At 39.5% G+C, this 25910-nt stretch overlaps 1 protein-coding gene across 1 annotated transcript in view; it reads right to left on the reverse strand.

Moving 5' to 3' along the window:
- LOC142080228 (uncharacterized) overlaps positions 1–25910 on the reverse strand; it is a 64085-nt gene that overhangs the window by 29154 nt on the left and 9021 nt on the right. The window contains exons 5-18 of the mRNA XM_075145289.1: positions 24981–25377; positions 16349–16432; positions 15320–15340; positions 14108–14182; positions 13507–13542; positions 13335–13397; positions 10901–10954; positions 10236–10271; positions 5502–5525; positions 5135–5188; positions 3395–3448; positions 1634–1666; positions 1489–1545; positions 609–662 (exon numbers count right to left, since the gene is read on the reverse strand). Of these exons, the coding sequence (XP_075001390.1) occupies positions 609–662; positions 1489–1545; positions 1634–1666; positions 3395–3448; positions 5135–5188; positions 5502–5525; positions 10236–10271; positions 10901–10954; positions 13335–13397; positions 13507–13542; positions 14108–14182; positions 15320–15340; positions 16349–16432; positions 24981–25377 (1042 nt within the window). The remainder of the gene's footprint in view (positions 1–608; positions 663–1488; positions 1546–1633; positions 1667–3394; positions 3449–5134; positions 5189–5501; positions 5526–10235; positions 10272–10900; positions 10955–13334; positions 13398–13506; positions 13543–14107; positions 14183–15319; positions 15341–16348; positions 16433–24980; positions 25378–25910) is intronic.

The following is a 25910-nucleotide window of genomic DNA, read 5'->3' on the forward strand; positions in this document are numbered from 1 at the left end:
ATTTTTTTTTTCCTCCAGCATTGAAGCACAGACCAAGGCAGTGCAAATCTTCTCAACTTTTCTTACGAATATTTCAATATTAAACAAGGTTAGTTCAAATGAAACACCTTAAAAGAGTTCACAATTCAGTCTTCAAGCTGAATCGGACTTGGCTTCTTTACTATAGTTATAAACTTTCTTTGTGTATGAACTTTCCCTCTCAAATACATTTTTCCCTCTCATTCTTCCTGTTATTACTCATCTGTGCCACAGAACAATTTATTTGATAAATCCACAGAATTCTTCTGCATTTAAATGTTTGGAAGTTTTCCAATTAATAAATTTTAATTCCATTTTTGCCATGAGTTCCATATTAATTAAACTGAATGATCAAAATAAAAAGCAAGAGGAGTATGACTTCTGCATCATAATAAATACAGAGTACAGGTGAATGAAGAATAGAGATATGCCTTTGGTTACTCTGGAGCATTATGATATGTAGCATCTCTTCATGAATCCTGGTAAAACAATCAATAGTTCTAACAAAATATAATACTGTTCTTGAAGAAGAGGCTAAACTACTACTAGCTTGCTAAAAACATCAGCAGTTTTTCCTCTTTTTTTTTTACCTTATAACCTTGTTTTCCTGGTTCACCAGACTCTCCTTTTGAACCTTTCTGTCCCTAAAATAAATGTAAAAAACAAAATAAATAAATAATTAGAGATTATTCAAAATTAAAATACTGAGTTTTGTGAAACAGACACAGAATCCTCAGAACCATCTTGCTGTTCCCTCTGCAATCCCCATTCACCACTGCTTCCTCGCTTATCTAGTTAACACCACATATTAAGTACATGTTCAAAAAGATCTGCTCCTGAATCTAACAAGGCTGTATTTCTAGGCAGGTTAGTATTTCTTCTTACGTTACCCCACAACAATTTCGTCAGGCTAACAGTATTCCTAGAAACCAGCAAACAATATATAAAAAAAAAATCTTAGATAAAATGAGACTCAAAAAGTGTTCATTTCAATTTAGTGTGTTATAGGTCTCCCAGGAAGAGAGAAAGAAGGAAAAAAGACTAAGGATTTGGGGGAATATTTAGAGTTTCTGGAGTCAAACTATAAATGGTCCAGAAAGTGAATGAAGCAATCCTTCACATACTCTAATCCTTTCAGGACCACACAAAAATTTTACCCTGAAGATTACAGCAGCAGTAAGAGATTTCAACAACAAGAGGTTATTTTGGCAGTCAAGAGTTGAAATAACCCTAAGCATCCACACTGATGCAATGTTTCTGAAACGAACAGTGAACTGCCCTTTTGTCAAGCCAGCAATTACCCTCCCTAGTACTTCGAGACAGTATCTCTGTAAGGAAAGCTTGAGAAAACTCGCTTAGAGACATGGTTTAGTGGGCATGGTGATGTTGAGTTGATAGTTGGACTCGATGATCTTAGAGGTCTTTTCCAACCTTAATGATTCTATGATTCTATAAAACAGATTCTCTTACCTTCATTCCCATTAAGCCAGCATGTCCTGGGCGGCCAGGTGGACAAGCATTGGGACACTGGAAAAGCATCCACATAGTTACTACCACATAGGTTGAATAAGGTTGTCCGAGATTATTTAAAAAAAAACGCAGATAACTATCTTACCAATGGGTCACCATCTTGCAGGCCAATTGTTCCCTAAATTAAATGAAATTAATCAAAGTCAGTAAAAGAGAAATAACCAAACCTGACTCATTAGACAATATAGTCATTAGACAAACCAGAAAATACTACTATCTAAAGCTGTAATCAGAAGTATAATCAACCAAAGGATGTCCAACATGAAAAGCATCTAAACTGTAGGATTGTATTGTAGGATTGCAGGTACTGTAGGATTTTATAGTAGGATTGCAAGTACCTGCAAAATCCTGCCCTCTAACTTAGATCAACTTTTCTGAAAAACAAAATATTTCTTTTGGTTTTTAGCATATTTTCAATTAAATGTAGAGCAAATATATACAAACCCAATGAATTTCCAATAGAACCCAAGACAATTTCTGTAATAAGGATAACTTTTACTTTGCCAATTTACTAGCATTCAGCAAAAGATTCAGATCTTTACAGAGAAAATAATCTTCCCACAACACAAGTATTGGTAGACGAGTGAGATGTCTGGCAGTTAATGTAATTGCAATAAACTAGAGATCAGTGTACAACAAGATGGACTCAGTGGGGGAAAGGCCATTCCTCATATTAAATCAAATACTTGATGGAAGCTAACGGGAGGCTTATGAGGCACAACAGGGAGAAATATGATTTCACAGCAGCAGCTGGATTCTTTAAAGCCCAATGAGAGTGAGCACACTGTTTGATAGAGAAGCACAGGAGAGTTTAAGGAATGAGCTGTCTCCTTTGATACCGAAGAATTAAAAAAAAAGCTGAGGATATGTTTGGGTCCATAATGTCATCAACTGGAGTGGGATTATGGCACTTCAGAAATCTAAAAAGAACAAAACTGTCAAGGAATAGAAGCAGTATACGCCATTACTGATAATTCCTTTTTACTTGTTTCCTAAATACTCTTCTCCACTTTACTATTCACATTTTTTACAATGCCCCTGCCAATTCTCTGGCAACTTCCATGAAAACAAGAAAGCATGTGGATTTAGGGTCTGTCCAGCAGAGGAACAGTACAGCTTTTAAAAAGACATTAGTATGACACGTTTCCCAGCCGTTTGCATTTCACAGCACCCAGCCTCCGATGTGTCTGCCAAACGCTCCATTTTACCTCTCTGGGCAGGTAAATAGCCACAAGAAAAAGGCATAACACACATCCCTCCTCCCAAGAGGTTCAAAGAAGATAACCATTCCCCTAGAGAGGCAAAGCACTGGTGTAAAGCTTTCTTGTATCCCTTGCAAGTAGCAGGCCTGGTTGCAAGAAAGACGTTAGAACTTAACCCAGCTGGGAGCATATATTTCTGGCTCATGAGCCAAATATTAGATTTTTTTCCTCCTAACAGAGAAAAGTCTACCTGTGCTGAAGTACTACGCGTGACGTCCAACAAAGACTCCATTTACAGTAATACTGTAATTCACAGGCAAGTTTAAAACCTGTAAAACTTACAGTTTAAGACCATATGCAGAAATGGGAAAACATCATGACAGAAGTTACACAGTTTGCATTTCAAACTATCTTTTATAACCATGAAGATTAGAAACTTGCTTTCTAAATGGAAGATCAAATGTTGGTATAATTAAATTATTTGCATCTCAGGGTTTGAACACAAGCTTGTAGACATTATGAATTAATATAGCCTGCTGAAATCCTAAAGTCGGTATTCAGCTATAGGACTTGAGGAGAAGTTTTGTTCAAGCAGCAAAAATACATAATTCAGACATTAGCACATATTAAAGGCAATCACTTACCCGAGGGCCTGGTGGTCCTGGTGGCCCTGGTGGCCCTCTTTTTCCTGGATCTCCCTAAAAAAAGGTAAAATAATTTTGTTGATTCATAGTAATAATGACAACCAGCATACCACACAACAACAGTGAGAAATTAAGTAGCTACAGAAGGACATGCTAGGTAGCAATTAAAACATCAACCCACAACATGGCTCCCAGAGTAGAATAGGAAAACCAATTTTTTAGTAGAATGGGAGCCACGATGTGGAATAGGAGCCACAAAAAAACAGTAAATTTTCAGCTGCTTTAGAAAGCTGAAACATCTAACCACAGTATCATCTATGCACTCCTCTATCTCATAACTGCTAATTCTTAATTAAAAGAATCGTAGTAACTGGCAAAAATGCCCAAAGCACAGAGAGGAAAAAATCCCCTTTTTCAGAGCCCAAGATGAATTTACCAAGTTAGAATCTTCTCCTGTTTGTGAAGTTTTGATGTCCAGTGCTTTCAGAAGTAATGACAACACAGAACCTCTGCAAATTATTTTTGCTGAATGTTTTTAATTAAAATCTCATATTCTGATAGGGACCACCTTTTAACTTAATACTGTCATCTCAATATTATGTTTGATATGTTATTAAATCATAAATGAAATTAACAACATGAATATAGAAAAATTATTCACTAAGTCTCACAACGCATGAACTATAGAGCCATAGGTTTAAAAACACTAAAAAGGAATATTTCTTTTCCACACAATGTATAATTACACTGTGGGACTCATTATCACAACGTGTTATGGAGGCCCATGGTATAAATGGATTCAAAAAGGGACTGAATACATTAATGGAGGATAGGCTCATACATAGCTTTTGAAAAAGGCAGCACAGATGCAATTTCTAATTCAGGCAGTCTCTGAACTACCAACTGCCAGAATGTGGGACAGTATGAGAAAAAAATGCCATTTTACAAATAGCCTGTACACTTTGCTAGGTATCCATTATTGCCCTTGCTACAGACAAGACAGTGAGCTAGATGGATCACCTTCTGAAACAAATTGGCAGTTTTTAATATTCTTTTTTATATTCATTTATATGACTGAGTACAACACATGGGGAGAGGTATGCATTAATAAGTAGGCTTCATTAAACAAAATTTTAATGCTATTTCAGATTTCAAGTAAAAAATTAACAATTGGTTTCAATTTGCATTTCAGTGGTAAAGTATGGAGTCAAAATATGACAGTGTGCTGAAACTTGAGTGCACAGTTTAGCAGTAAGGTAGTAGATGAAGTCACACTTAAAATGAGACTAAGAAGAAATACTGAATTGCCATGTTCACTGATATGCAAATGGAAAACAGAAGTAGTATGTGGTCACGTACCATAACATATATGTGAGAAGACAGGAGTAAAGCTAAGGTCTACATGTAATGTTAAGTTTTACATTTCCTGTATTTCTGGCAGGTTTACTTTTTGATTTTAATTTTCCTTGAATAAGAGGAGAAGTAGAGTAGGGACACTATATGAAACATTTAATTCTAATCTAATGGGTGGCCCTGACTTTGTGCTATTCACTGTTCCTTATGAGCTTCAAACACAATCTTTCCTCTACCAGTGATCACTGTAGAGGAAAAAAAATATGCTTTCAAGTGCTGTTATACTCCAAATAGTATTTAGACAGCACAGTAATTATTCATTTTTTCTATAAGTACATTCTAGCAATTGAATAAACCTACATTTTTAGCTAACATGGTAGTACTTACAGGTGGACCAGCACGACCTACTTCCCCAGGAAGTCCTGCTGCACCAGTTGGACCCTATAACAACCAAGTTAAATAATATTTTTAAACCATGCAATACCTCTATAACAAGCATCCAAGGAGTGAGAACACGTAATTCTCTCAAACAACAAACTATGCCTTCAGATACCAGTATTTTTGCCCCGTATACCACAGACCTAAGCAACCTCAGTAGTAGCTGAAGAAACCATACATAACAGACATAGAACATCAGGATTAAAACAGTCTCTTTTTTCACTGAATTACTTTTTATAACAGTGTAAGAGCTTTATTGAATATTTAAACAAATTCATTAAACCCTATATTTATGAATTGTAAAAATTATACTTACAGGTGGCCCAAGAAGCCCCTTGCCCTGTGAATTATGAAAATATGTCAGAAATGTGGGGAGTGTTCCACACCTAGTCAAGCTGTTTGCCAAGAACAGAGTATTTGAGATAAAAAGGTACAAAAAACCTGATGTTTGATTCTGCAAAATCATTTTGAAAACTTATTTAACTAATGTTAAATATCAATTTTATTATTCAGTAATCAATATCACATGAAACATTAAATTATTGATTAAGTTGCCTTGCAGTAGCATTTATTTACACATATTTGCAAACACATATATTTCCACAAAGGAATGAAGCCTTTGGATTTAGCTAATTATCAAGTACCATCTATGATAAACACATCTATGCTATAATCATTTCCTTCCAACAGTGCATTTAAATTGATAATAAAAGAGAATATTTTTTTTTGCCATTGCTTCCCTGAGGTCTAAATCCATTAAACTAGCGCTTTTTGGTAATCAGAAAGAACACCAAACTGCTCCTGTTTACATTTTCCATCAGTTTTGTTCTGTATCATTTTAATGAGAAGTATCCAAAATAAAAATGTGTTTCTGCCTATTTGGACAATACATTCCCTCTAAGAAAACAGATCCCTCAGTCTTGCATTACTAAAGTAAATGGATAATTTTATGGAGAACAGTGTCAATGACGTGTATGAAACACTGGCATATAAAATCACAAACATACTTAAATCTTCAGGAGATTTGATGCAACAAAGCGCCTGGGCTGAGTGCAGGATTGTATCTGCAAGGTTGTCTTTAGAAAACTTGGTATAACACAGGGAAAATTTCAGGCATTTATCAGAGTCATTCCATTTTAACCATTTAATACACAGCAGAAAGTAAACTTTTTCATCTTGCATAACCTACATAATACCTTTGCTATTAACGCCCCCTTCCTGCAATTCATTAAATTATACATGTCTATATTTGACTACACAAATCAAACTTTCACTGCATCACATATCTGATATTATAACATCACCTGCCTCTGAAAGAAGGAAACCAACTACTTGCAGGTTCTCATTGGAGTACCCCTTGCTAACGTGCCCCTAACAGTGGCAGGGAAAGTCGGTGATACCAAAAGAAGCAACTACAGCTACTGTGTCCAGCCCACACAAAGGCCCAGGACAACCCAGTCCCCCCCTCTGCCCACTCCATTGCATCTCCTCACCCTCCTAATTAGGACTCCAAGAAGCAAGGGCTGTCCCCCAGCAACACACGCCTCCCCCTCGCCCAGCTACTCCACCCTTCTGGCCATGAACTCCCTGCAAGCAGACCAAGTTGCGGACTTGAGAGCTCCAGGACAATCAGCCAGTAAGGCCCTAAACACAGCAGTTAATGAACCCAACCAGCTGCCCATGTTCCTGCCTCTGTCTGTATCCTAAAGGGGAAGCCTCTCCACGCAGCCCGGGACTGCAGCCTTACATCCCCAGATGCCTGTTGCCTGCTTTGGAGGTACTCATCTGACCCACGGAGCACATGGAGTGCACGGGCATGGGCAGTAACCCACAGTCTGTAACCACCTGGTTCAGGGACACTCACCCTGTAGATCTGGTAAGTACCTCCACATAGTCAACGCGGACCTGCTGCCATGCACCGCAAAGAGTCACGTACCAGTATTTGTACGTGTACCCTGCGCCGGAAGCTGTGCTTTAGTAGACCTTAAAATATTTTCAATTTCTCTATCACTAAATGCACACGATCCTATCCATATGTCAGATGTGTAAAACACTAGCAATATATCAGCTAACAGAAAAGTTAGGGGAACTTAACAGAGAGAATGGACTAAAGGGTGCAATACATGCATGTAGCAGCCCCAGGTCCATTTACCAGGGCCAGATCAGAGACATCAGCGTATTTGGTGGTAAATTACTTGAATTAATCAGAAATATTCTACTAATTTTGTAAATCTGTCATACCCGCAAAAGAGATGAGACAAAGAGAATAAATTAAAACTAAATGATGAAGCAAGAAAAAATAGAGGAAAGGGAGAGTAAAAGAAGAGAACTGAAGATTGCCAGGATACATTCTAGGGAAGAAAGGGTGACAGAAGCAGAAAAGCAAATGCTGTATATAAAACTTCAGATACTTAGCATTCTTTCTTTCGGTTACCCTGAAGGCCTAACTTGGCCAATAAATTCCACTGGATGAGCTTGAAAAACAGTAATAATAATTTAAAACTAATTAATGTTGTAGCCAAGGCTTCTGACTTTCTCTTTGCACTGAGCATTTTAACAACTTAAGCAAGAGCTTTTTGTGAGAAATGAAGTCTTTCGATAACCATCCAGAAACTACTCCACTTGCAAAAGGCCATTGACTGAATTCAAAGCAATGCAAAATTACACCTAAATACTCAATTAATCATATAACTAGTATGCAGACTCACAAGTGTGCTCACTATGTTTCTAGTAAACAAGGTATCATGGTCTCACGGATCAAACTAAAGACCTGCAAAGGTTAAACAGCCCCATTACTTCACGCTTGTAGTAAAAGCTTCTCAAAAAGTCTCTGAATCTGAGAGTTAGAACCATCACGCTCCAGCACTACCACATCTACCCTTCTTTTTTTTTTTTTATTAGGTTTCATTACTGTAAGTTTAATCTCACTAGAAGTGAGATGACCAGTGTTGGCCATTTTGAGAAACTTCCTCTAACTGCTCCATTTCTTCAGCAGCTTAAAGCCATTCATCAAAAGGAAAGCCTGTATAAATTGAATTTCCACAAGAGATTTATTTTTAGCATTCATCTTTCCATATGGATTCAGCATATACAGGTTAACAACTGTGGAGCTACAAAATCAAACACTAGGCTTCTTCCTAAAATGTGAGGTCTACGGATTAACCTTAACGTTAACAATTACAAGGGTAATGACACAAGATGACTAAGTATATCCATCTTTTCTTTACCTTTAAATAAGTAAGAATTCTCATTTCCTCATTATAAATATCCCTGCAGATTCACCTTTAAATACAAGGTCCAGTTGCTTATTAAGCAGAGGCAGAACAACCCAAAAGGTAATGCCAGCTGAGGCTCACTGAAGCGTTATCACCTTAAGACTGAAAGTCTCAGGACAAACAAAAATCACTAAACATTGAACAATGGTCCAAAATCTCATCAGATTTATTGCTTTTACAGTCTCAAAATATGGTCACAAAAGACCTGAATCAGGTAAGTGCTGCTCTGAATGGAATCAGCATTCTACTTTGACAAGTTGGTCCAGTTTGCTGTTTTCCCATAGTAACATCTCCACTTCTAAATTGAGATTAACCCTCTTTATGTGTATTTTATATACCCACTTTTTCTGAAGGCTCTTAAATTATTCGTTCTCACATTAGTCTGTTAATGGTAAGGTAAAATCATGTATATTTTCCCCAAGCCAGTTTTTATTTCAGTTGACAGGCTAAAATACTACAGTATTTTAATCTAGTATTTCAGTAATTCAGTTTTAATTCCCCATTTTTTCCTCTCCCATAGTAGTTCTTTTCATGTACAATTTTTTCCATATCATCTGAGTAACATATCTGACAGATTTAAGCTATCTCCTCATTCCAGCTACGCATTTTAAAATGCATTGCAAACGACACAGAAATTATTTCCCCATCTACTTGACAGCAAAAAAATGAAAACAAACAAACAAACAAAAAACTCAACAGAAAAATGTAGGGCTTTCAGTCTACCTAGAAGCTACCTCAGTTCTGCTATTTTCTGTGACTAAATTTAGCTCATATATTGAGTCTACAGATTGACCAGCCATTATAAAAGTATTACCTATGGTCCAGATTTTCAGGTAAGAAACAGCATCCATGAAAATTAAACGCAAATGTCCACACAGAATGATTCATCTTAAGTTTGAACATGTCTATAATGTAATGTCTTCAAGAATAACATTATAATTTCCTCTCTGGCCAAATATCAAAATGATTGTTTAATATAAACTTAATGAAAGTGGGACAGGGTCAAAAATATATAGATACAGTCAAAGATACAGAATTTCACAGCAAGGAGTGCTATATCGGAATACAATGCCTCTTCTATTTAATTCCAATAATTTCTCCAAAATGAATTTAATTAAATTTTAATTATGTGCAGCCCTATTAGAATTTCATGCCAGTCATCTTGTTCCATTTTCCTTGAGGTTTTTCCTGGTTTCCTATATAATCTAAGTTTCTACATGCCAACCATCATTCACTTCTTCAACCCTGTAAAATTTCTAAAATTCACAATTATTTTCAGCCCCCAAAGACAGGTGTTAAATCCATCTGCATGCCAACTGAAACAGTACTCTTCGCATGTTCTTTCTCATATTTTATCCTGTTTTCATATGGAACAGCACAGGAAGTCCCATACAGCATTTACACTTCAGTGATCCCATTTAAACACATGGCAAGGAGCTGAAATAGGAATAACTGTAGACTAATTTATGCAAATAAAACATGGGCTTTCCTGTCTCTACAGCATTTTCACAAAGAGACAGAAAACAACAGTATGCGACCAAAACTTGTGAGCACTCCTTTCTTTTCTACAAACCAAACACGTCCTTTCAGTAATATCTGCACACTTTGATATAAAGACAAAAAGGTTCCTTAATGTTCTACTTTAATACCTTATGAGTTCTTTGAAACCTCAGAAACAGTTTCTGGCTTTTCTTCACTACATTTAATGGTAAGAATCCTTCCTATTGATACTTAAGGTCTAAAAAGCCTCTTCATATACTAAATGTATTACTTACTGGAAGTCCACGAGCACCTGGCAGTCCTGGCTCACCCTTCGGAAGATAAAAATGGAGTTTTTCAAGAGGCATTAGCATCGAGTTTTGTGAACAACATACAGGAAGATGCTCTCACCTTTTGGAGGGTATCATTTAGTGGACATATTCTGCAATTATTATTCACTTCATTAATGCTATGCTGGTTTCAGTGAGACTTGATAGAAAGGAAAGACTTTCTCAATATTAAAAAGATACAGCCTCAGGCCTTTTTTCCCCCCAAAAAAAAATAATTCAAACATGCTGGTTACTCTGACTTCTGATGTCTGATTCATCTTCTGTCTTTCATTTGTCTGATTGCTGATGAAGTCAGGTTTCACTGTTCTTGTTCCCACTGGGTATTACTATGACATAATCACAGTACAACAAGATGGAAAGACCATCACCATTACTGAAGATGCTCAACCTTAATGTCATCAATGTAATGCCACCATTCCTTACTGCTGGCTGGGGGAATGGAAGCTGCTTTGTACTATATAAAAAGGGCCCAATGGGTCTGTACTGTACAGATGTTTCACTATGTTTCAATATGTAAGAAAGGCTGCAGCATCTCATTAGTTGCATGGAGACAAACAAAAATCCTGCTTAAAAAAAAAATCCCATAATTTAATGCATAATTTTGTTCTTACCTTCTGTCCTTTTGGTCCTGTGTCTCCACGAGAACCATCAGGTCCTGTGAATCCCTTTGTATACAATGTTAATGCAAAGGTTACTTGGTTTTCTTAATCACAACAGAAAACATTCTAAAACATAGAATAATGAAGCTGTTAAATGAGATAAATAACTGCAGGAGACTTACAATTCAAATGCCTATTTACATGTACAGATAGAACTGCCCAAGTTCAAAGTACTAGCTTCTGGTGACAAACATCAGTGCCTGTGATATGTATCCTCCAAAAATTATTCAATTAAATCACAATTAAACTAAACACGTGATCTCAAATGATCTTATTTCCTCTCAGAGGGAGATTGATGAATTTAGTTCATGGCTTAGGTTAAAAACAACTGTCAGTGTTTTCCATTTCAAATAAATCATTCATTGACACAAAAAAAATCAACAAAGCTGCCAGGCTGGATTTGAGGTTAGTCTTTGAACCATACTTGTCTATCTGGCTAAAATTAAAAAGCAATCATGATATTATAACTACGAATTCATTTGGAGTTCTTTTGTTTCCAAAATTTTAACCAGCTTACATGGCTTAGAAATTTCCAGATATCCATAAGAAAGCCTTGCTTTTACATTTGTCCAATACTTTTCTTTTTTTGGTACACTTCCAGCAATTCAGTGTTCACCCAAAGGGATGTTTTCTCTGATAATTTGCTTTCAAAAGCTTACATGATCATTACAGGCAATTACTGTATAGTATCTTTACTCAGTCTATTAAACCTGACACTGAAATAGTTTCTGAAAGAAAAACAAGATTTAAGAAGTCAGAACAGCCTCACCAATTAAACATGGAAGAAAGTATTATAAATCTAAAACCCCAATTAAAAGTTGAATGCACAGTGGGAGTACAATAAGGTCCCATGTTTTGTCTTCAAGTGAAAATAAAAAAGGTTCACCGTTTCAGAACACAGTATTCTAGTATTACAGTTTCACTCATCCAGTAATATGACGGAATATGCAAGTGCAAAAAAATATCAAAAGCTGAGCTGAGTTTAAAACGTTCTGTTTCACCTGATAGTGTTAACATGAATTCTGGCAAGGAAAATAAAACCATGCCTTAAGTGAAAATTGTAAGAGGCAATGATTTTTAAAGATCTGCTTATGGGTTTTTGACATGTACAAATGGGTTGTGGTCCTATATTGTTTTCAGGAAAAAATGAAGCGGTGTGAGATACCACTCATGGCAAGCCCATTTCCTCTTACAGTTTTGAAATTTGAACAGTTTAACTAAAGCCTGTTTCAGGTCCATGTCCACTAAATCTCTTTTCAAAAGCAAATTAAAAATTAACCTCTAAAAGTATTGCAATCGTCAATAAATATTAGGCTTTTTCATTTATGTAATTTGCAATATTCTCTAATATACTAGGTTGTTGAATATAATATTTATTTTGGATGTTTTAAAAGTATTCTTTTTTATAAATACTTTTAAAAGTATTCTACCACTTACATAAATTAAACATAAGCTTGCCTGCCTCCTGGCATAAGATCTAAGTATTAATTTAACAACCTTGCTTCATAGCAAGAAATGCTTTCAAGCACTGCTCTCGAGAGAAATATGAAGAGTTTCCCAAAAATGTACGGAGGTGTTTTTATTGCCACTAATTTATTCAAGAGATACAACCTAACAGGCCATCAACACTAGATGATGTCGAAATTTTATTCTTCTGTATTATTTTCCACAGAGAAAGGAAAGTACATCAGCAGGTACAGGCTCTGCAGTGGCTGAAGTCTGGTAGGTTGTTGTTTTTTTTTTTTTTTTAATAACACTTCACTCTAACATCAGGCCTATAGGGCTGATCTGACTTTTTTTTCCTTTCTGTTTTCTCAGTCTTAGGAAACGAGACCTAAAATCACCAAACACAACCCCTCCACACACCTCCTTCGGGCACTGAACACCAACTGCCCGGAAGGGGCCGGCCCGCCCTGCCGACCCGCGGGGGTGGCCGTTAGGGAGCAGCCACGGGCGCCCCCTGCCGGCCGCCCGCGCGGGGGGGAGCGGGCCCTACCCCGCTCGGGGCCGGCCCGGCCTCTTGGGCCCCTCGGCCGCAGCGGACCCTCCTGCCCAGGCCTGGGCTGGGATCCCCCTCTTGCCCTTGCTGCCGTGCTCCTCGCCCCTCGCCCTAAGGCTGCTTCCAGAGGACGCGGCACGGCCTCCTCCCCGCAGCACCGAGCCCGGCCGCTCTCAGCCCGGCCGTACTCCTCCAAGAGAGCATCTTTCAGCTTGGAGAAAGGCGCCTCTCCCCCGCGCACACCGCTGGCACTCACTGGCAGCTGTGGCGAAGCCAGAGACCTCAAAGGGAGGCCATGCTTCTACAGAAATAGACTAAAACCAAGTACTTTTCTTAAAAAGAAAAAAAAAAGGGAAGAGAAAATTCCAAAAAATCAAGTGTACTCACATCAGCTCCCGGCTCTCCAGGCAGGCCAGGGGATCCTGGTTTGCCTGCATCCCCATCTGGACCCTTCAGGATTTAAATGGACGGTTAAGCATGTTTCAGAGAGGGAAGCAGAAACAAAACTCAAAACCTCTTCTCTCGCAGGAGCGAATGCAAAGTAGCTGAAATGACTTACCGGTGGACCCAGGGGGCCGTTCGGACCTCTCTCCCCCTAACAAGGTATGAAAAGGAAGGTATTAGTCAGAGCTACAGCAACCTTTTATGGTCCCTCATGAAAAACACTGATCTACAGATCATCACGAATAATCCCAAACTGACTCTTATTGTAGGCAATTAATATTAAACGCACGTGATCTCTATTATAGATTAACAGAAATAATCACAGACACTTTTGACAGGAATTGGGGGAAAATACATAGTAGCTCCTATCAGGAATAATGCCACAAATCCTTATCATGCTTTAGTATGAGTGATACTACATAATCCCCTTTGAGATTAGAATTACAAAACCCCTGCAACCCATTTAAGGCAAATAATCATAGCATATGATGCTGATTACATAAAATAAATAATCCTGTATTTTCCATATCAGAGAGAATCTGAAAGGCCACCTTCCCCCCTCGCCCTGGCCCACTACGGAGTATGAGACCCGTCAATTCCTATGTGGACCTCCAGCCAAATTCAAACTTCTCAGGGTCAAATGCTGACAGTGAGGACAACGCAGGTACAGCTCGAGGCATTTCCTATTTCCTACACACGGCATGGGAAACACTTACGTCGATGCCATCAATACCGGGAACTCCTGGTGGCCCTGGCGGACCCGGGGGACCTGGTGGACCAGGGAGACCTCTCTGACAAGGAGTAAGAAATAAAAAAGGAGCAATTAGATCCTGGCAAACCTGCGAGAGCCAGTCTGGGGGGACCGGCACAATGAGAAGCGGCTTCTATGAGTTAGTCAGGGGGTCACAGCTGTGATGAGGAGCTGTGTCCTCACTCCACGCACAGGATAGGACCACAGGCCCTATCTCCCACCTTAGCTGTCGCTGCGATGACCAGCAATGCTCCCCTCATGGGCAGAATGGGGATGAGGTGTTAAACCCCCCTCCCCGGGCCCAGCCGCCCTTCTGCGCCTCGTAATGCTAGCAGGGCCAGGGCAAGGCGTAGGGGGCTCGACCCCCCGACCCAGCAGGATCTGAACACCATATGGCAATGACAGGGTGGCAGAAATAATAAGAGTGATCTTTGCGAATCAAACACTGAAATTCACTAAGCTACTCTAATTACTCATTCAGCCAACACAAAGGAGACAGTCTTCCTAAGAGTTTATGCTAGCGAAGAAATTTAAAACAACCCTTTCCTACTTCACTGCTGGGCTCAGCGGTTTCCCCTGGTTCCTCAGGATTACATTAGCATCTACAGAGGCGCTTTCTCAAAGCACGAGGCTGCCGAGGGGGAGGCGGGAGGCGCCACCAGCCTGTGGAAACCTAGAGAAGGGCTTTTACAGGTCTCTGCACCTATAATGGGGGGCTCTGTTCTCCTCTGAGCGAGCTCCGGCCACGGCCCCACAACGGTGCTCTGTGATCAGGAGGCTGGCCCGGGCCCTGCTGGGGCCCTGAGCCTGGCTCCTTGCTCCCCACAGCGCTGCCGCTCTGGACACCTTTCCTCCGCACTACCAGTCTTCCCAGTAATAATCCATCCAGCGGTATTGTAGATGGAGCTCAAGCCCCGCCATGTCACCGGGCGCCTGCCTGATGCCCACCAGGTAGCACCATGTAGGCACACACGCATGGCACCCACCGCCCTGCGGTCAACTTGCCTTTGCCACCACCACCACCACGTCAGGGTCAGCTACGGCTACTGTGGGGGAGAAAAGGGTTGAAAACCCTCCCGCGGGTCGGTGCCAGGGCATGACAGAGAGTGGCCTTCAGTCTCTCTTCACCCACACCCTTTCCCTGAGCACGGAGCACCGTTCCTTCCCTCACACTTACCTCGATTACCGTCTGGCTTATCTGCGAGGGAGAAAAACAGAGTCAAAGTCAGAATAAACTTACTTGAGCCAGGCAGAGGCAAATAACCTGCAGGAAAAGCCCCAGAGGCAGGAGGCCCCGCAGAGCCCGGGCCATGGCGGTGGAGGGAGCGGCCTGCGGCTGCTGGGGCGAGCAGCCGAAAGGTGAGCCCCGCTGCAGCCCCTCGCGGCTGCTTGCTAGCGCCTTGGGGAGGGTCGCGGGGATTGGAGGAAAGCTGAAGGCTGGGAAGGGGAGGACTGAATGCCCGCAGTGCCTTAACCCTTTGCCCTGCTGCTGTTGCTTTGGGCACGGACCCTTGCCTTCCCTCCCTGTCCCCCCGCCAGGGGTTTCCCGCCGTCAGGCTCCCCGGTAAGGCAGCAGCTGCGGGGAGGTGGCTGCGAAAATCCCTCCCGTCTGCTAGGCACAGCTTTCGGAAGTCTCCCACCCAAGCAGCGGGTCGGGGGGGAAAGAAAGTAAATCACGGAAGGGTTAAAATGAGGCTGCTGCTGCTCTGGGGGGTTGGATTTCTAAAGGCACCAAATTCCAGGCAGATATGGTAGAAACGAGCATCTCGGGCCAGAAAAGGGGAGAAAACATTGAGGCTCCTGTGGGCTGCCGCTGGCCGGCAGCAGACAGGACTCGGGGCAGCAGGGCAGAGGAGGGCAGGGCAGGGCAGGGCAGGGCTGGGCAGGGCAGGGCAAAGGTGGGTAGGGCAGGGCAGGGCAAGGCAGAGGCGGGTAGGGCAGGGCAGAGGCGGGCAGGGCAGGGCAGGGCAGAGTCGGGCAGGGGCAGGGGCAGGGGCAGGGGCGGGGCAGGGGCAGGGGCAGGGCAGGGCAGGGCAGAGGCGGGCAGGGCAGGGCAGGGCAGAGTCGGGCAGGGGCAGGGGCAGAGGCGGGCAGGGGCAGGGGCAGGGGCAGGGGCAGGGCAGAGCAGAGCAGAGCAGAGCAGAGCAGAGGCGGGCAGGGCAGGGCAGGGCAGGGCAGGGTAGGGCAGCGGCGGGCAGGGCAGGGCGCTCACCCGGGCCGGCAGCTCGCCGCAGCCTTCGCGCTGGGGTCGCAGGGGGTCGCAGTGTATCACCATCCACTGGATTTCGAACTGGCAAAGGAGATAAAGATCACGTTAATCCCGGTCAGGGGGTCACACTGGCCGAGGGTGTAATGGGAGGAACACAGGTCAGCTAACGGCGTGTTTTAAAAGGTAGGTATTTAATGATAACAAATGGGTGTATCGGAGATGCCGCGGTTCAGCACTGCACAGGGGAAGGGTCTGAGCCGGCCCCTGGAGCTCAGTCCAGAGCAGAGCTCCACTCTGCACTCCCCACCCCTAACTGTGGAGGTCTTTTAAAAAGGGGGCATAAACCTGCCGAGGAATTTAAAGAGAAGGTGAGATTCGTCATGTGTCATTTTTTTTACATGTTCTTTATAAGCACAGGCATCTTTCCTCATGCTATGTGGGGGTTTTATTAGACACACATTAGATTTTCTCTAAGTGCATAGTTGTGCCCATGAAGAATGTTAGGTCTGAGGACAGAAACGTGGTCTAAGTGTGAGAAGTTCAGAAAGCAGGATTATATGCACACTGGCAACAGTCTGCAACTGGGTAATATACATCTGTGAAATTTCACATCTTCTTTGAACATTTGTATTTGACACTGGAAAATGACACAGGATTAAGGCAAACTTCTCAGAAGCTGCAACCAAGACTCACTTGATGTGCTATATAGATTAAAAAACATACCCTCTGCTGGAAGTTACTGCATAGCTCAAACATACAGCTTCAGAGGTATATCCATTGATATACAATGCATCACGTGGAATTTTAAGTACCAGAAGCATATTACATTGTGCGTAGTTATTGTATCTAGGTTCTAAAGTCTTGGGTTATTTTCCTTTCCCATCACACATAGTATCAGCTTGGCTTATGAATGTTTATCCAGAGATTTCTCAGTTTGATGATAAAATCCAGAGGCTCCTATTCCTTTCTTTTCATTATGGATGGCTGAGGAGTTGGGGGGAAAGAAAGATTTGGGGTTTTTTTTCTTGTTACAACATAGAGCCCTGGTATGGAAAAGATTCTGATTTGTTTTTTCTGAGAAGCTGAAAATAGAAGTGAGTGTCCAAGGGGCTTTCACTTCTTATTTCTTTGCTTCTTTCAGTCTTTCTTTTTATTCTAATGAGCTAAGGTAGCTTCCCACTATCCTCCCACAACATAATGTCTCGGTGTTTCCTGGCTGCCTTCTGTGCTTCCTCTGGGATATCTCATTGCTCTCTTCAATCCCAACATGTAACTGATGCAGAAAGCAGAGTGACATTCTGAGATGCTTTCCTCTCCTGCCACCATCCTTACATTGACTTAGTTGCATACTGATTGCTAGAGCTAATAAATGCTTTGATAAATGCTTTGAGTCTGAAGTCCTTTAAGATCTCTGCAAGACACCCACATATCCACAAGTTGCTTTGGTTTTTTTTGCTTTCACCTTCACCACTTCAGTGTTGCCACTCCTGAAATCCTTGCTATCACATCTCTACTGTTCTGTTGACTTCACAGTCATCAGTTTCCAGAGTGCTGAGACTAGAGCACAAAAAAGGCAGTACCCTCGTTTCTTTTACCTGTTATCTGACACCACTATCTATGAGTCAATTCTCTACCTCCTTTATCCAATTCTCATTTTAAAACCTTTCCCAGTCCTTAATAACAGACAACTGAATGTCATAATATACATATGAAAGAACTGAAGGTATACTATAATTTACAAGGCAGCAATACAATAATAAAAATAAGAGGGTATCTGGAATCTAAAGATGGGGGGTTATAAAAAGGTATAAAAATGGGATGAAATGATACCTGTATGATAATTTATTTCATACCATACATCTAGATTCTGAGTCCTGAGTCTCTACATTATTCATCTCGGAAGCTCACTTGCAGAGGGAAAGAGGCCCATAACTGGCTCTAAAGCAGTTTATAATCTATTTTTTATTTAAATAATAATCTATTTCTGATTTAAATTAAGGTAGACATGGGTTTAAGTGACAGAATTTCTACTTTTTCAGTTGGTCTCCTTAATATTAAATTAAAATTATATTAAATAATATTAAAATTGAAAAGTCATCCATTCAGTAGTTAGGAAATACCATAATTAAGGTTGCCTGTACAAATCTAATCTGTATGTAATCTGAAATCGTCTGATTCCACACTTCTTTCCTTCCCTCATTCACAGGACCGAATGCACAAGGCCATGGAAATGGTTCCCATACTGCAGAAACTGTAAGTTTGGAAGGAAATGGGGTGAAAGGTGGTAAAAAAAGAAAGGATGGCTTTGTGGAAAAGGCAGACAGATGCCACTGAATGAGCTTGCTTTTGCTTCATAATTCTTACACGGCGCTGACAAATCATTTAAATCAAAATAGCCACCTTAGAGAGCATTCTACATGAGGCGGGAGGAGGGATTTGGATGCCTAAAATTAAGTATCTGGGAACAGGTTATGCAAAAACGCTGACGAATAACAACTGAAACTGAAATCAATAGTCTTGAGCTGTGCTTTCAACTTATAACATGGTAAAAAATCTGTAAACACTGAAAAAATGACTTTTAAGACATACCACCAGCAGCCAATATTTGCATGAATACATTCTAGTTTTTTATGTAGATAATTATTGCCTCTTTTTTGTTTTTTGTGTGTGTGTGTCTGGTTTTTGGCTTCTGTACTAAGATGAGAAAGATTTGAGATCATAAAATGCTAATTATTGGGTTATATTAGACTTCGATGCATGGCTGTCCAACTGCCAATATCTGTGTCTTAAGAGAATACTCCTAGCAAATGCATATACATTTTTTAAATTTCAACCCAGTTTTTCAACTTTGAACATAATCAATATTAAAATAGATATAAATTTATTAATGAGATTATAAGATGTGATTGCTTGCTGCAGTGGGAACTTGACTCACTTGAGCCAGGAAATCCTTTTAGTGTCTCATACATTTTCTTCCAATGCTGTTGAATGGCCAAAGAGAAAACCAATCACTTTGTTTTGTTCAAGATGGGATTTGAGTGGTGAGCATTAAGTAAGGCCTGATACTCTCATGAGTTTAAGACACATAAAAAAAAGTCTGAATAAATGAGGCAGGCATCCTATGCAGAAAAAGTACTTAGCATTATTTACAAAACACTCTACCATAATGTGAATGTAAAAGGAGTTGAAATATTTTGAACATGCAGCTTTAATTTGACATTTCTTAGTTCACAGTTGCTTAGTCAGGCAGCATTATTTTTTTAAAAATAAACTGTGGTTGCTCTGTGAATTTTTTGCTTAGAGCTTTTGTTACTGTTTTGAGGCTATATAAAGCAAAAATTGAGATGAAATCTGTTTGACTTCTTTAAAATGAAAAATAAAATTCTTTTGTTGATAAGGTAGTAAAAGATGTGACTGGCCTCCCATTGATTTAGGAGAGGTGAGCGAAGGGCAAATATGTCCTAGCCTTGCTGTCAAGGTACCTTTTCCCTTGCCAGTATTTCATAATGATCTTGTTGATTATATTAAGCTGATTTAAAGGATGCCACTGTTTTGAAGATGTCTCATATAGATGTTCTATCGATATCAATACAAAGTGTTATTAAGGATGAAGTACTGGCACAAAGTTCTCAGATAAATCGGGGTAATCATAAAGCAAAGTTATTAAAATGTAATTGTTCAAGACCCGTAGGTGTTTAAGACCCATAGGTCAATATTTCTGACATCCATTTTCCAAGATTCCCACAGGTTTTCCATTTCATCTTATTTTCTTAGTCAGCACAGATATAATTGGATTAGTTGTGTCTGTCTGTTCACTGTTTTGCCCTCTTAAATTCTGTGGAAATGCCTGCAAATGCCCACAGCTTTGCACATCTCAGTATCAGCTGTGTAATTCAGTTGTCTTATTAGTGCTTTAGATGAGAGAGATGAAGGTTAAGTAGGATGTAAATGAGACCTAAATATCTAGGGTAGTATTTTCAGTATAGCGTGACTCACAGGGAAGCATTTAGCAGTACCGTAGGCTTTAAGGAAAACGGTGACACTCAGAGCACGTTCGCAGGTCCCCTCTGGGAGAACCGGCTCCCTGTGCCCGGCTGTGCTATGGCTGCCTCGGGGGTGATTCAGGGGAAGACATCCTTTTAGGGGAAGTACCACTCAGCTAAGCCATTTTCAGGTGAAGGTTTTCTACAACTTTTCGTCGATGATATCTATGTTTGTTCTAAGGGAAGTCTGCTATCAACTCTTTGTACATTTGTTAAGTGACCAAGAATAAGCTACACATATTTAAACATATCTCATTCTAGAGCTACTTTAAACATGTTTCATCCATTTTCCTACATCTCTGTAATGGGTTTTTAGAGCTTCACTTTCCTTGCATCTTTTTTCAAAGTCTAAGAACAGTACAGCAAATTCTGGTGTTATTTGACCTTCCATAGCAAGGGTTCAGCCTTCTGAATGTGAGATTTCACAGGGTGAAAAAAACCTGGGACGTGACTTTTTACAATTCACACACACAAACTGTTCTCTGATTCAGCAAATATTGATAAGCAGCTTCCTCTTAGACATTACAAGTTGTGCAGCTGCCCTGAACTAGTTAACAGCGTTAAATGTCAAATAATGACCAAGGATCACTTCTAGCATAGTGTTTGGTGTCTATTATGAGAAAATCAGGGTAATGCCTCTGAAATTGCAGAAACTAAGGCATTTATATCATCTCACAGCATTTAATCTTTAAGCAGTAAGAAATGTATGCCCTTACCTTTCTATAACAAACATGTGATTTAGAGAGTAAATTCCTTTTCAGTTTTGAAATGGTGATACATCTTGTATTGCTTAGAGTTTATAGTGGATTATCTGAATTACTTTTAGATAAAAAGAACTATTTTCTTTTTTATCTAAAAAAAGATAAAATGCAGCTGTAAACCTGTATAAAAATTTGCCCTCCATAAAACATTCCAGAAATCCTGGAATAAATCTTTGTAAAGTCTCAAAGGCAAGCCGTAGTTTCTAATGGAACTCTATTACTCTCCTAGGCAATCATAGTAACAACAAGCAATAAAGAATCTCTTTTAAAATGACATGTATTACAGTGCACCTATAAGGAGTTGACCTATTCTGCAAGATAAATAGAGCACTCACAGAATACTGCAAAAAAGAAGAATAAGAAACACATAATTTATGTCCTTTAAAAAGTATACCACTGGAAGTAATATACTTTAACAATGCTTGGAAATAAATTAGAAATTGTGCCTGGGACTATTAAATAACCAAGACTGGTGAGATGTTTAAACTGAGTATAGTCAAGCAAGTTAAAGGATGAGCCTAGAATATCCCCAAACATAGATTTATTTACTTGATTTAAAGAGAAACTAAATGCACAAGCTAAAACAGAAACTTGTGCAACATAAACAGCCATTTTAAAATTACTAGTCCATCAGATTGTGTAATTTATTTATCATAATTTCAGAGAATATGGTCTTCCTAAATCTACATTTTTATAATATCAGGTCGGACCACTACCATTGTCAGTTTTGGCTTCATAGCGCAGGCCATGCAATTCAATTTAGTGACTCCTATGTCAAAGCCACAGTTCCGTCTGAATTAAAGTGTATTTTTAGACATCCGAACTCCATTTAAAAATGTGATGCTTACCTTCCTCCTTCCCTGTTAATTTGTTCCAATGCTTCATTATTCTTTTTGTCAAAAAATGTGCATCATATTCCTGTTTTAAGGTCTACCTTATGCAAAGATTTGATTTTTTCCATAAAATATACTAAATATGACTCAATCTTCCCAGAAACATGCTAAAGGTGTAAAAAAATATCTTGCACGATAAGTGGTGAATTGTAAAAATGACTTAATTCAGTTTTGTCCTTTCATCCTTGGAGAAAGGTGTCCTATACTTAATGTAGCTTCACACTAGTGCCTAATGATGTACATGCTTAAACATAGATGAGGCAGAACTTAATGCTAGACACTTCCCCCACCAGATGCCTGAAGAGCCTAGGGTAATCAGTGTTCCTCATTTGTATACCTTGCTGAAAAGAGCAAGGCTCTGCAAAACACGGGCTGGAGAGGAAGAGGGATAAAATTCCAAATTTCCTTTGCTGCTTTTCCTGACTTCTTTAATCCTAGCCAAAGGTCAGCCAGAGGATCAACAGAGAAGGGGAAGAAGTCCGAGTTCTTGCCAAGGTTACCTTAATACCACATCTCTCTCCTGGTTTGTAGGCTGCCATTTCTAATCATCACTTCAACAGGCGACAGGAACCCTCCTCGTTTTTAAAGAAATGACTCTGTGTCTAACTCGAGGGCACGGTTTACTGTAGCACTGTATACTAGGTGTTGTAATACTATTACATTAATACCTAGAGCTCTCTGTGCATTTAGTCTAAATAACCTTCCAAAGAGGAATACAATATTGGGGTAGAAATTTTTTCATCCTAGTAACATGCATAGAATATGTAATGTTTTCATCATCACATCCATCCATTCATCCACCAGTATCTCTCAGATCAGTTAGCAAAGCTAAGATAAGAATGCAGCTAATTGTTACATTATCAGCTCCAGCTAATTACTTTTGAATGACATTTTCAAAGACTAACTTTTCTTTTCAACAGAATTAATACAACTTTTCAGCTATTGATATTTTCTAATCCACATCTATAGCAACATACTAGATAGCCACTTTCAGACACCTGGGACAGCTTTCTGTCATCATTTTTCAAGTAAAACTGATTTCTCTACAGTGCAGTATAGTAACCTATACATACAGAGGTGATGAAGCATGAGATGCTTCTTTTGTTGCAACATTTCCCCTTTCAAGTTTATACAATGCTGGTTATCCTGTGGCCACATTTTTTTGCAAACAACATGAAATACAGTTAAAAGATTATATCTCACTTCACTTTTTTTATTTCAAAGTTGATGCAAAACTTCAGTGTAGGGATATGGAAAATGGTTACAATAAATCAAGCATCTGATTCTCTTTTGCTCTTCAACTCATTTTGAAATTAGTACCCTCTACATATATATATATGGATATCTTACCATTTATATGTTCCTAACACACTTAAAGAGGATCCTTGGAAAAGGAACAGGATAATATATGGAACTTTGCAATGTTTCCTGCAATTTTTTCAATTGTGTTTTGAAACTATTTTCCTTTTAATCTACAAAGTGAATTCAGAAATAGCCTTCCCAAAGTCTTAAATGTCATTTAGTGCCACCATGGGAAAAAATCGTTACATTATTCAGCATAAAGTGCAGTATAACTCATTAGCTGAAAAAACACTAGCTGAGAAAACACTTTCATGGATATCTGAAAGGCAAAATGCAGATGTGTCAGCTACAATTTTTTTTTCTGTCAGAAATTACAGGTATGTCATTTTGTATGTGTTTTATATTAATCGCTCATCTCAGAAACTAAATCAGATAATCAAATAACAAAATCCCTGAGGTTTTTCATATTCAGTTTTCTCTGCTGAAGGGCACAAAAGCATTCAAGATTTACCATATGTCACCCCCAATGTTATTTTCTCCATCAAAACAACTCTCCTTGCAATGTAGTAGCATGAAGAGGATATTTTCAGCATTAAATCCACTAACAAGATATAGAATAAGCATTTCACTGCCGACTCTGGCTATACAGAATAAAGGAACAATCCACAGTGAGTTTAGGTGTCTACTACAATACAGAGGGGAAGTTACATATCTAACAAAGGGATTCACAGCGGCCATGATATGGGGATGGGATATCCTGAGCTAGCCAGGAGAAGGTATTGTGGAGATGGGTGGGCTTTACGTCTCAGCTCTGCTGGGCCCTTCGCTTGGATAAGATCTAGTCTCTGATGCTACACTTATCCCTCATAGGACTCATAAACAAGAACCTTCTGTAAGAGTTCACTGTCTACTCCAGGTCAGTCTTTTTCAAAAAACTCAAGCTAATTAAAGAGAAAAAGCAACTGTTAACATGATCATACCAGGTAGCACAATGATTAGAACAGTCTCCTGAGGTATAAGGTACTCATGATAATCTCTGATTTAGCACTGAGATTTAAACGTGGGTCTCTTATTTCCTGTGTGAACATCACAGTAGATCAAAAAGGACCTCCATTAATCTCTCTTACAGAAGATATTCCCTTTCTATTAATGATTTAAAATATTTATTCTGCCAGAGACACATTTAATTATCTCTAGCTGATGGTTAGTGCATGCACATGAGAGAGGGGTCCCAGTTCTTGCTCAATGAATGTTTTGCTCTCTTTGGTGTGAGGTGCAGCCCACAAATCCATGTCTTGAGACTTTCTTCTAGATCAAGCTCCACATATGACATAAGTAGAGGAACACCCAACTGATACATCCAGACAGATCAGAATCCAGTGACAGAAATATGGATGTCTGAGAAATTTCGCTATTGAAACTTAGACATAACCTGGGTCATCTCTTATCTTACACAGTATACATATGTGCAAAATTTAAAAAGCAAATCTCGTACTTACCTGCCAAGGATTTGTTATTTTCTGCCATTTCTGTTTCCAGAAAACATTTGAAGATGCATTCCACAAAAAAATATTAAGTGTAAAGATCCTATGAAACACTTTTTGCAGTAATAAAAGATTTTGGAACTTACCGGAACTGAAATTTCAGGATTATTTTTAAGTTTTCCAAGCACAGCAAAGCCATCAATGCTGATTTTCCCTTTTGGTTTTATGTTTAAGGATTCTATTTTAATACAGTCAATAAAAAGTGTGACACTGTTTGCTTCCACACTTATCATGAGCTTGTGCCACTGGGAGTCAAACAAGAAAGGCAAATGCAAAAATGATGCAGTTTGGAGACTTCCATCCACTCCTTTATAAGAAAACTCAACACTTTTCATTTGACCATTAAGATTCACTCCAACTTGTTCTTTTCCTGAAGAATCCTGAATCTGCCAAATAGTCCAGTATTTCTGAAGTGTGGCCCCAGCCATCCGAAAAGTAGTTAGAAAGGAATATTCATCGGGCAATCCGTTGGAATATATGGCGCTGTGTAGGATCAAAATACAGTACAATTGTTGTATATTTGTTCTGAAAAGCTCCACATATCACCACAGACTAATGAGAAACAGTTACTCAGTGGAACCATACTTCAACCATGCTTTTATCAGTGCTCTTCTGCATGCAGAGTCCTGAAACGGGATGTCTTTTTGAGTCATTAGTGTTGCTAATGGCAAAAGGAACTGGTTCAGAAATGTGGGTTCTTCCAACATTGTACAATATTTATGATAACCCTTTCTAAGTGTAATGGATGGAGCAACAACAGACTCCTGTATTTAGAAAGTATATCCTACAATTATGCTATTTCCTACTATTAGACTTACAAAATCAGTCAACATAGTGTGACTTTATAATTGACCAGGTAGATAGTCAGATCTGATTTCGTTTTGAAGACGTAAGAATGTCTTTTGTTGATGCATTTCCTTGTTCAGCCTGACAATAATCATTTTGTTAATGTATTAGCTATTACGTCAGCAGAAATAATTCAACAAATCATTCATTGACAAATATATGCTTAGTAA

The sequence above is a fragment of the Calonectris borealis genome, chromosome 3 (assembly GCF_964195595.1).
Source record: "Calonectris borealis chromosome 3, bCalBor7.hap1.2, whole genome shotgun sequence".
Classification (NCBI taxonomy): Eukaryota; Metazoa; Chordata; class Aves; order Procellariiformes; family Procellariidae; genus Calonectris; species Calonectris borealis.